Source organism: Neolamprologus brichardi, chromosome 23, assembly GCF_056152115.1.
Source record: "Neolamprologus brichardi isolate AB-2024 chromosome 23, ASM5615211v1, whole genome shotgun sequence".
Taxonomy (NCBI): domain Eukaryota; kingdom Metazoa; phylum Chordata; class Actinopteri; order Cichliformes; family Cichlidae; genus Neolamprologus; species Neolamprologus brichardi.
This window is the reverse complement of record NC_142125.1, coordinates 37,844,358-37,856,654: the sequence shown is the minus strand read 5'-3', so window position 1 is coordinate 37,856,654 and position 12,297 is coordinate 37,844,358. Positions and strand designations below refer to the sequence as shown.

The following is a 12,297-nucleotide window of genomic DNA, read 5'->3' as shown; positions in this document are numbered from 1 at the left end:
GTGACTCCTAAAAAAAAGCCTAAGTGCACTCTCAAACCCATTATATTTAATTTTCCTCTGCCTTTTTCTTATTTAGTCCATCTAAACAACTCGATGCTTGATGATCGTGTGTGAGACGGGAGGTTGAACAGACACACGAGTATCTAAGAAAGAAAAAGCGTGACATGGATTAAGCATGTCTAACGCCTGTTAGTGGCAGTACTAGAGGCCTCCTGCTGTTAAGGTTCCTCCTTCTGTGAGGCTACCATTATCATTTAAAGGCTGCGAAAAAAGCAATGAGGGCAACAAACACACTGTGATACGCAATTGATCTGCTTAAAAGAACTTCCCGCGGAAACGAGCGCAACGGCGCCACAGCTGGAGAAATGGCAGAGATGAAAAGGCTGGCCACAGCTGGCGACTGCTTCTGACATTAACCCAGCGTTAATGTCACGTCCTTTATGCCAGCTATTAACTAGCTAATGAGACTCTTATCGCTGCCGGTCCACTGGGAAGCAAAAGCATGGAAAGCAACTCTACCCTCCTACCTCTCTTCCACCCATCCCACTTTCAAATGGGCCACCACGTCTTGTTCAGCGTCTCCTCTTTATTCCTCCTCTTGTGTTCGCTCTTCTCGCCGTCTTTTGCTTTTTGTATGTGTGTGTGTGTTTGCCTTTTTATTCCATTCTGACCTTTTGGGTCCTCTAGTTAAGTCTCAGGAGCGGGCGTTAAAATAAACCATCTACACATTACCTGAGCGCGCGCCGCAGTTAAACACACACACAAGCAGAGACCGCGCAGTCGAGTCCATTAAGATTCTGCCCAGCTCCTGAGTACTCTATGCTTTCAAAGGTCAGGCCTTGTCACAGTGTAAATGTGCTGACCTTTCCAGGGTGTGACAGGAGTGTTTGGGGGGCGATGGGAATGGCACTGACTTGCGCGCTGTTTGCAGGGTGTGTATGTTTGTGCGAGGCGAGGGGGAGGTAATGTGTGTTAACGTATGTGACCTGCCTACCATGCCCCGAGTCCTGTCCTTGATGCGTGCGAGGACGGTGTCGCGAGAGCTGCAGCACGCGGGTTTGTTGCACAGCAGAGAGGGAGCCTTGAAATGCAGGAACAGTCCCTCTGCAGCAGAGTGTTGTCTTACATAATGTGTCTGCTGCTGCAGGTGATGATGCAAGTCATCATCATGCACGGGATGAGATACCAACACTTAGAACCGGGGGCCCTAGGCGGCTGGAAGGGGGTGGGGCAGTGCTGACATAGATAATCGAGATGCACGCTCACGTATGCGAATGCACATGCTCACAGACAAATTCTTCTGCGGGCTTGCTTTTCAGTGCACACGCAGTCGCCAAACACACACACACACACACACGGTCGTGAGGGCCAACCCACCCTGTAAAAAAAGACATTGCTCACTTCCAAAGAGTCTGACTCAGCAATATGTCAGAGAAGAGGAAAAAAAATCTTCAATTATGTAGAAAGCTTTTCTGTAAATCTTTCCCTGGCAGTACTGAGTGCACACACACGCGCGCACACACACACATACACTCAAACACACACAGAGTGATGGATGCATGCACGCAGATATACATACACCCCAAAAGAACACAATGGGGTAGACAAGTAGCCATTATTTAATATTTTGCCGGGTGGGGTTAAGTGCTCAGATCAGGGTTCATCCTCACACACACAGACGCACCATCACTTCAAAGATTGCATTAATTTCCTGGAGAGTTGCCCTAATCGCTACTTGCGGGACTCTAATGCTAAATCAAGCCTTCACCTTAAAAACTTAATCATTTAAGTTAAGGGTTATTGCTTTTTTCTCCCCCAAACGGGAGGCGGGTTCCCTTATGACATGAATAATGCAAGAGCACAAACAACAAAGAAGCCAAAATTCCAGAGGCTGGGATGCTGTGAAAACACTGGGATAATGCGCTTACTCCAAAGGCGGAATGATATAGGACCGAACTGAGAAAAATGGTTCAGAGCGATCATCATTTGAAAGCTAGCTCTACTGTAGGGAGGACAGACAGCTTGAGGTGTGTGTGCGTGAGCATGCGCGAACGCTACTTTTCAGTTAAGTCAGTTGTGTGGCAACAGTGGGGGGGGGAGGAGCAGGAATCTGAAGGAGTCAGGACCAACAACGGCGAGCGTGGAAAAAAGGTGCGAGTGATGAGTAACAGAGGGGAGGAGACGAAAAGAGAGGAGGCATGGAAACGAAGAAAGAAAAAAAAGAACAAAAACATTTTAAGACCCACGCACTGGGCCTCGGGGTGGGAACGAAACAACTGCAACCATGTGGAGGAATAAGGAGAGAGAGCTCTTATTGTGCTTTAGTGCGCTGGGGATGATTTGGGGATAAATTTCATCCTCTTACTTTAAATCACAATAAGGTCAAAAGTAAACCGAGAACATCGCTGAAGACTGGAGAGAACCACTGAAAAATCAGAGGGGACAGAAAAGCGAATGATTTACGGGATGTCAGCGGTAGTCCGTCGTCCCTGCTGAGTTTTGGTGGTCTGTGAACAATGTGTGACCCTTAACAATAGTACTGTGTGTCACGTTTCCCCCGAACTCTCCGCTCCATCTGCAGAAAGTCAACTCTGTCAAGCGGTAAAGCCTAAAATACTTTTTCATTTTGTTCCCATTTTTTAAGTTGGTGTTTAGTGTTCATTGGTTTCTGTACTCTGCTTTCCACATGTCAATCATCAGGCAGCAGCTAATGTAAAACACATTGTTTCCTGTGCTCTGGAGGAGCTCCAGGGGAGGATAAAATGACCAGGGACCAGGTGTTTAGAGCAGCAAGCCTTAAGGAGCAATCATAAACTTCATGGGACTTCCCTCTGTTAATTTTTTTTTAACTGTACATAATGATGGATTGAAAATATGGGTGCTGCATCTTCGCACAACGAGGCACATGCAAACAGACCTGTGCACATTTACATTTATATTGTAGACTCTGTGGTTACTTTGTTAGCTCTCTGGACGTGCAGTAGAGGCGATAATGACAATCGCAAACTGTGCTCTTCATCAGGGCTTGTGGGAGCGCACAAACGCACATAAATCGTCCTAATGAAAGCGTAGCTTGACATGCTTGTGTAATAAAGTACGTGTCTAGAGAACATGCATGAACGCTTTGCTCGTTTCCTGTGGCGCGTGGGGTAAACGTGTGTCAAAACATGCATATGTACTCGTGTTTAAGCGCTGTTGTAAATGTTGAGCTATACTGCCCAGTCGTCCTTTTCAGGCACAGAGGGAGTGGTAAACAGTGAAGGTCCATATGTGCGCGAGTGCTGGTGATAGCGCGTATGATCCGACAGCACTTTCACATCTGGATAACAGACCCTGCTGGAGAGCGAACTGATAAATACTCTCTCTCTCTCTGGGGATGCATTCATTTAAACCAAGCTCTGTCCACTGCCTGCCGCTTGTGGATACTTAAAGACAACCTAACACAAAGCCCGGTGTAATAATATCAGAAATAAATCAGAAATAATTACTTTTCAAGGGTGCTATCAGTTTCCCTTTCTCAGCTCACACGGGGTGTCTCTTTTCACCTCTGGCATCCTCTAATGACTCTCATGCATATCTAATGTGAGGCTCGCTTTTCCAGTGAGCCACCTTCCTCAAGGTCCATTCACTTCTGGTTAGAGTTCATTACAGCGCAGGGCAAATAATTCAGCCTGGAATACTGTAGGCAGCAAATTATCATATATGTATATAAAATGATCCTGTGTCAAACAGATCACGGCCGAGCGTCCTACCTGGAAGGTCACAGCCCAGAATCTCCACTCTCATCCCAATGCCTGCTGGAGACCACCGCTCTGGATAGAGTCGGATATACTGGGCCACTGTCTCCTCGAAATGCCGGAGCTCTGGGGTGTCATAGTGTGTGTTCCCCTCAAAGATCTGCACAAAAAAACCAACACTGCAGTGGTTACTGAACTGGTAAAAAACACACACAAGAGCACCGCTCTTCATCTGCCCGCCTCCCCTGACCCACCTTTGGTAAGCTAGTCTTGCTGTCCATGATGAAATTCCAATCCTTCCCATTCAGGCTGTGTGCCACTTTGTACTTCCTGACAAATGCCCGGTTATCTGTGGCCGCTCCACTTCCTGCGTCTCCTCCCCTCGCTCCCTGGGTGATGACTCCGCGCACTGTCTTGGCTAAACCCAGGTCCACCTGTAGAGTTTAGATTTATAATTTAATTCAATTCAGTTCAGTTTTATTCTTGTGTTTTTTCAGCTTGTGTTTGCTTTCTCCGTATTTCAGATGTATGTCTCTTTGTACCTTTTAATTTTGTTCTCTTATCTGTGACTTTCTACTCTATGTGCCTCTTTTTCTTATGTTTTTAATTTTTGGTTAAGCTGAAGTTATGGGGCAATCGTGGCTCAAGAGTTAGGTGTTCGTCTTGTAATCCGAAGGTTGCCGGTTCGAGCCCCAGCTCGGACACTCTCGGTCGTTGCGTCCTTGGGCAAGACACTTCACCTACCGCCTACTGGTGATGGCCAGAAGGGCCAATGGCGCGATATGGCAGCCTTGCTTCTGTCGGTCTGCCCCAGGGCAGCTGTGGCTACAACTGTAGCCTCCACCAGTGTATGAATGTGAGAGTGAATGAATAGTGGTATTGTTAAGCGCTTTGAGGGTCTCGAAAAGCGCTATATAAATGCAATCCATTATTATTATTATTATTATTATTCCTATAGCACCAAATCACAACAACAGACACCTTAATGTGTTTTGTATCGTGCGATAAAGACAGTTATAGAAAGAAAACCCAACAATCACACTATGAGAAAGCACTTGGCAACAGTGGAAAGGAAAAACTCCCTTTTAACAGGAAGAAACTGGCAGCCATTTTTTTGGGGGGGGAACTCATGCATAAGAACAATGCTTATGTTTTTATGGCAGCTGTGCTCTGTGACTGCATTTTAACTTAACTAGAAGGTAAAGGTGTATGCTAACATCATTGCTTTAAAGCATAGGTGTCAAACTCTGGCCCGCGGGCCAAATTTGGCCTGCAGCCTAATTACATTTGGCCCACGAAGCCATACCAAATTATTATTAGAGCTGGCCTACTGGTATTATACAGCTAATATATATATTGTTTAGTATTAAGCTTTGCTTGTTCCATATTCAGTTTTTCAGCAAAACTTGTTTAAGTCCATAAGAAGAGATTCATTCTTAAATCTGGAGGAAGATTTTTTTTTCAATAAATATTAATGTTAGCCCGCGACCTTGTTCCAGTTTTGAATTTTGGCCCACTGTGTATTTGAGTTTGACACCCCTGCTTTAAAGTAATGCACAATAAATGCAAAGTCTACCTGCAGCCACTCCTCTCCAGCCAGCGGCTGCGCGGGAGCAGGGAACCAGCCGGAGCGGCTGGCAACGAGACGGGTGCTCCCGGGATTCCACACCACGTCCCTGCTGGATGAGGTTGAGATCTGTGCATCGGGGAGCAGGCCGGACATCAGCCCCTGCAGGTCTGAACACGGAGCATCTGGGGGGGAAAGGCAGAGAGGGTTAGAGACTTCTTTAGTTTCCTTGGAAGAAGAGACCACCTAACGCTGTGCTGGTACACATTTTCCCACCGGGGAGCTGTTAGGCTTCGCCGCAGGATCACACTGCTGGCCACTGAGCATTAAGAGTTTAGACTGGAACAAACAGGAGAAGATGAGGTGAGAGACAAGAGAATGGAGGGAAGAGAAAAAAAGATGTGTAACAAAGCGCTACGGCTTCATGTTCAATATGCAATTAGGCTGCCATTAGTGAGATAAAAGCATATGTTAAGTCTGCTGCTGAATGGGCACACTTGTCTGCTTTGCATGCACGCTTCTCACATCTCACATCTAACAAAAAATACCCCGAGCGCCACATAATGCTGTTCGGTGCATTGTTTCTTTATATTCTGTACAATAGCTCGTCTGCTCATCATGCGGCACACATTTTATGTACATTCGCCGACTGAGAGAAAGTTTTATGTACACGTCAAAGCGCTCGGAAATGAAACTCATTCAGATACGGATGGGTGAGTAGAAGTGAAAATAACTTGCTGAGGGAGTATGTGTGAGTGAGAAATGAGGATTAAGGGGATAAAAATAAGGTATGATACAAGGAGCGGGGAGACAGAGAAGTAGAGAGTGGAAAGAAAGAGCGGTGACGGGGGTGAAAATAAAAGCAGAGAAGGAGACTTGGAGCGGGAGATGACGGCTTGGGGAGGCTGGGAAAAGGAGAGAGAAACGCAGAGATGAGTCGCCTGCAGAGACAAACAGTGGGAGAAGGGGAAGGACGGAGGTAGGCGGCGAGACGAGCGGCGCTGGATGAGCGCGGAGGGCGTCGAGAGAGAGACGGAGGGGAAGAGATGTGGGGAGATGTTAGTAGTGCTGACGGTTTAAGAGAACACAGATCAAAGTTTCATGCTGTTATGTCACCGCAAATGCAGGAGATGTAAATAATGAATAAAAAGCGTGTGACTGTGCGTACGTGTGGGAAGGGTCTGTGTATATTCCAAGAGGCGTGCCTGCTTTTTTTTTTGAGGTCACGAGCTATATTTAGAAAGCGCCTGTGTGCTGAAGCACCTGTACTGTATGAGCTAATAGTTATTCCAATAGCAGCTGTTGAGGCTGAGGCGAATCACAGTTTCTGATGTAAGAGTGAACGGGGAGCCATGAATGATTGATCGGTACTCGTTTCTCAATCTAGAGGAGCTCACAGAGCAAAGACGGCACATCAAAAAAAAAAAGTCTCCAAAACCATGAGAGGAAAAATGGGATGTGGTGGTGGTGGGGGGGTGGCAGCGTTGAGGGAGTCAGAGACAGAAAAGCGAGCAGAGGGGAAGAAGAAGTGGGAGAGCACTGAAAGAAGAAAATGACACTGGTGGTGCCTCTGGAAGAAAGAATAGAAGCAGAAGCTTCCTTTAATTAGCCCGAGGGTTGCCATGTTTAAAACACAGCAAGAGGGATTGTGGGAGGAAGTATAAATACACATTTATGTCTGAATGCGTGTGTGTGTTTGATCCGGCCCTTTAAGGTTTAGGAAGTTAAATGTCGTTAAAGCTGATGGGTTTTTCTTTCTTTTCTTTTTTTAGAACAAGTTAGATTTTAAAACAGTGCTTTGTGTTGGTTGAACCGAGAGGATAGAGCTGGTGCATGATTACTGATTTAAACCCACGAGTCACAGGAAGCGACACAAAGTTCTGTTCAAGCCATGATGAATGCAAAGCGGGATGATTCTGGCAACTTGACTGCTTCGTGACACGCCCACACGCCCACGAACGCACCTGTAATCTGGCATCCGTAGATCTCGAAACGAAGGGCGATGCCATTCTTCCAGGTCTGTGGTCGGATCCGAACGAACCGGGCCAAGACCGGCTGCGGGACGCGGTTGAGAACCACTTCGGCCGGATCTGTGTTAGCGTGGAAAACCTGGACAGCAAAGGCAAACAGAAGACAAGCAAAAAAGGTTGGTTACCATCAGGAGGAGATGTGCTGTGACTTAGCTGTGCTGTCTTATTTCTCTTTCGCAGTTAGACACACACACACTCTTGTTTGAACACCCACCCACAGTGCACAGTTTCGCTCGGCTTCACACACACACACAGTGGCAGGCCGGACAAAGCAGAGACAACCCAAACACGGATCCAGTGTCACCAGCCCAGCTGTCGATGTGTTTTAGGGTCGAAGGTTCAGCACCGGGAGGCTGGGAAAGCCCATCGAAGGATGAGGTTTCCTCAAACACACACACACACACACACCCTATCGACATCTATCGACTTCCACACACCTCTGCACTGGTGGTCATAGGAAGCTGTGGGAGAGTTGACCTGACACGACAGAACATGATTAGCCGCCGGAGGCAGGAAGTCTGTCCAGGTGGGCAGGATGCGAGCGAGATTCACTTCCTGACGCTTCCACAGCATCAACATTCACTTCTCCCTGAACCGCTCCTTTCCTCCCGTAAGGCAGCGGGGTGGGGCAGCGAGGGGGGAGGGGTCAGAGGGCAAATGTAACCGCGGTGGTCAAGTTACTTCCTGTTGTGGGCAGAAAAGCGTGCAATCGCCTGTGATGCTCGAGAGAATCGGATGGGAACACTCAATTGCGACTTCCTCCTCTTTCCTTCCCCGCATCCTCTTCCCTCCACTCTCGAGCCCACATCGCTCTGAACCCCTTCATCTCAAAAACCTCCATTTTCTACATAAATCTCCTCGTCCAGACCGCGCTGTTGATGTCTCCTCACACCTCCCGTATGCCTTTCTTCCTCTCGTTGGCGGCGACTCACTGTAACCGCACACCCAGACGCAGGAAACCACAGGAGCCCACACAAACACGGTCACATCCCACGCATCCAGATAAGCAGGGTGAGCATCTTTTAACTGAGTGACTGTTAAGTGTCACTCACTCTCTGTTTGTGGTTCACCGTGCCAGCTGATAGGAGCGCCGCATCACAGCTACTGCACACAATGGAGAGAGGGGAAGACAACTGCTACAAGCGGCTGAATTAAAGATTAAAAGGCATCATGCCTAAAAAAAAGGTCCCTACATGAGTTTTCTTTTACTCTAATTGAGATCAAACCTCAGCACTCTACCACAGCCTTAAAAATTAGATTTTTTGATATATTTTTTAAATCATTAAAGTCTGCTTTCTGTTTGACCCATTTACAAAAGTCCCCTAACTCTAAAAAATGATATTCCAGAAATTCCATAACCGATGGGAATACGAGTGATATCATTTCTAAAATCCTTCTCGGGGGATTTTATTTGATTTTGGGCATGGCCTGATTAAATCAAGTGGAGCTCACACTGATAATACAAAGCTCTGTGAGTGTTTGAACAGATAAGCGGGCCTATCGCTGCTCTATCTGCTGCTGGATCGAGGATAGACAGCTGTTATGTTTACCTAAGAGGCAAAACAGGGGATGTGGTTATGGGGGTTATGTAAACACCAGTGCACGTTCGCACAAAGGCGCGTCCACGATGGAGGGCAGGAGTTGCAATACAACCGCCCCATCATTCCCACTCCCAGATGCCGAGTATGTGAGACAAAGAGCAGCAGGTGAGGCAGTAAAACCGAAAATGACTGCGGGGGAAAGGAAGCGCGTCCCCAGAAGGATGGTTAATGACAGAAAAAGCGAGGGTGTGCGGGAGAAGGGAGCGGCAGACAGAAAAAGGTTGAATGGAGGGCAGAGGACATAACTTAGGAATATGAAGGGAGTGGCGACGAGCAGGGAGGAAAAGAACAACGAGCAGATTGACTGTAACAGGAAATACTCCATCAAAGCATTTATCACATAATAAGCCAAAATGAGAAAATTCAGTGGAATTTCCTCATTTGGGAAGAAGCTGGCAATGCAAAAACAAGCAAAAAAAACACAAAAAAAACCTAACGAACGCTATTTTTTGTGTAAAGTTCCAACTTTGGCACAAAGTTTACTTTAATAAATGCCACGTAAATAAAACAGCAGTGCGTTTCGGTCAATAGAAGTGGGTCGACTGAGGAATGACTGTAAAATATCTGTGGGCTTCAGCTTCCCAGAAATGTTTCAAAATGCCCAACGTTGCTAAAAGGCCATCAGTCAATGCGCTGCAACACTGCCAGCTGCTTTTCTTTCCTACTCATCTTTGGATAAAACCTGGGAATGTGGCCAACACTACTGACACAAAAAGAATAATTTTCTCAGTACGAATCATCTCCAGAGGCTCTTTTTTTTTTCCCTTTTAAAAATCAAATTATTATGGATGTGAGTGGAGAGAGAGCAAACTTAGAAGAAAGACAAGGGCAGGGAAGAGTTGCCGGTTTGGTCTTTAGTGTCCTCGGTTCTCACGACTTCCTCCACTCTATTGTCAGGATACCTGAGAGGTCTCCCACTCCTCATCCATTACTTCTAAGGTTAAAGGTCAACGGCCATGGGAAGCAGATGGTTGTTCATTGACTAACTCGTTGGTGACCTGGTTACTTTTTCGCTAACTTGAAATAAAAGTTGTAGCACCAGGAAGGGCGGTCAGTGTGGCTGGTGTCTGGGCCACCTCCAATCTGCCTGACAACTGGAATTTTGTGGTTTTATTTTTTAATGTGTGTCTATACGGGTCCCTCCCCTCACGTGAGCGTGCTTTCGAGGTGGGCTGAATAATTCATGCTGTCATGTTGTGTCTCCAAGTGAGCCGAGAGTCATTAAAATATAACGAAGACCCCATTACGCGCTCGCATAGCAACATGTGACGGTCAGGCCTCTTTTTCGCGGACATCGGCAGAGCCCAGGCACCACGGGTGTTTAACTATTGATGACTTTTGCAGAGAACCAGGTCACCGCAATGGGTGTGTTTGTATTATAGTAAACATCCTCCTGACATTTCTAAGCAAACAGAGTACTGAAATGTAATGTGCAATCTTAAAGGAGGCAAAGGTTCGCTGGTTAGAGCGCTTGTTCCTGGAAAGTGAGGTGCGGATGGATGTACACATCATAGCTTGATTCATTTACCATCCATTCTGCGCTGTTTTGGCACACATCTCCTTCCTCCGTCAGTGTTTTTCTGCAACATGATGGCACCAGGGGGAGATGTGGCAAGCTCTCTGCACAACTCATTATTTGTTTTCCAGCCATTTTTTTTTCTTTCTTCACTCCCATGTTGTTCTCCTGATCCCAGCCTCTTTCTCCGTCCATTACACTTTTCATCCCCCCTGGCTCTCTTCCCCCGTTTCTCACTATGAAGATGTTGACAGTAGAAACTGGTTCCAGCTGGCCGCTCTCTACAACTAGCTCTCAGAGAGGCTGAGGCGAGTGTGTGCGCGCGTGCAAAGGTTGACGTCGTGACCCTAACACCACCTCTGGTCAAAGCCTCCTGCTTGGTGCCGATGTAACCGATTGTGTCTCGCTGTGTGTCGGCGCACGCACACGCTGTTTTTAATACGCATCAGCATGTAGAATAAGCGGAAAACAAAGCCTGTGTGTTTGTGCCTGAGCTAGTGCTGTGGGATACTACAAATGTGGGCATCGATCGCACACCAAGTGAATACAGGGCCAGTATTAGCGATACCACCTGATCGATCGATACGTTCACCTCTAGCCTGAGAGCTACAAAGGTAATAAAAGGCTATTCTATTCTATTCTACTCTACAGTGTGATGGAGGTGCAGGAAGAAAAGCTGAAGGCTGACTTTCCCCCCTCTCCTCCATGTTACTATGTGTGTGTCAGTGTTAGACTGATTTAGCACATGCAGTGGCTTTCAGCAGCACAAAGCTTGCTTAGCGCTGGGACGCCTGGGATTTTCTTCACAGACAGGTGACAGCGTGTGTTTTAAATGTTAATTAGTTTGGGCGCGGGAGCGTGCGCGTCTATTTAAACAAAACAAAACAGAAGGAAAAAATCGCTGCGAAGCTCGCGTCTACGTGTAAGTGTGCGAAATATGCAGTTCCTGAGTGTCTTCGCGTCTCATCAAGTAATGAGGCGCATATGTGAGAAATGTGACTTCGAATTAACAAGTCACATGGGTGTCGAATTGAAAATGTGATGGCATGCAGAAAATTTGGGGGAAAAAATAATAAAAAATGACAGAAACGCCCACACCTGGTGGTGTGATTGAGGTGATTAATGTGCAGCGCTGGTGTGTTTTACATCTTTCTTCATCACTCTAATTTCACACATTACTTTCCTTTTTCTTCTTAGGAGCATTCAGCCCTTCAGCTTTTGTTAACACATCAAAAAAGTGACGCATCGTGTCAGAGAGCTGTCTTCTAACAAACACGGGGAGGTAAGAACCACCAAGCTGGCCCTTTCTTTCACGGGTGATTCATACGTGATGCACAGGCACACTCGTGCCTCAACCTTACACACACACACACACACTAATGACACGTCTACACACTCCTGTCCAAAGCTGCACGAGCTTCAAGCTCACTGCTAAATGACAATTAGAAGAACCAAATCCCAGTCATTACAGGACCCCTGACGAGAACTGAGCTTCAACCACTTAAGAGCTCTTTGGGGGGCTTAGGACAGGCTAACCGGGAGTTTGTAAAACACCAGCGGTGGATTAGCAGTCACGGAAAGATTCAACTGCAGCCTTTGGAGACCAGAAGGGAACCTGTCTGACGAGGGTCACGAAGAGTAAAGCGAATTCTTTGGCTTCACCATCACGAAGTCCGAGGTAAAAACCGTGGCTGCAAACTCTCCTAGACGGCTTTCTCTGTGGTCGGCAAATACACAAAGAGCAGGTTTTATGTAACGCAATCTGAGATGCCTCTTTATTATACATAAGAGGAGGGAGAGTGTGCAATAAATCCTTGTAGAGTTTGAATTTAGAGCCCTATCATGC

At 46.8% G+C, this 12,297-nt stretch overlaps 1 protein-coding gene across 2 annotated transcripts in view; it reads right to left on the bottom strand.

Moving 5' to 3' along the window:
- The window catches only part of nrp2a (neuropilin 2a), a 62,014-nt gene that overhangs the window by 18,183 nt on the left and 31,534 nt on the right, over positions 1-12,297 (bottom strand). For both annotated transcript variants that reach the window (XM_087836828.1, XM_087836829.1), the window contains exons 8-11: positions 7,269-7,413; positions 5,314-5,489; positions 3,992-4,171; positions 3,753-3,897 (exon numbers count right to left, since the gene is read on the bottom strand). In XM_087836828.1, the coding sequence (XP_087692954.1) occupies positions 3,753-3,897; positions 3,992-4,171; positions 5,314-5,489; positions 7,269-7,413 (646 nt within the window). The remainder of the gene's footprint in view (positions 1-3,752; positions 3,898-3,991; positions 4,172-5,313; positions 5,490-7,268; positions 7,414-12,297) is intronic.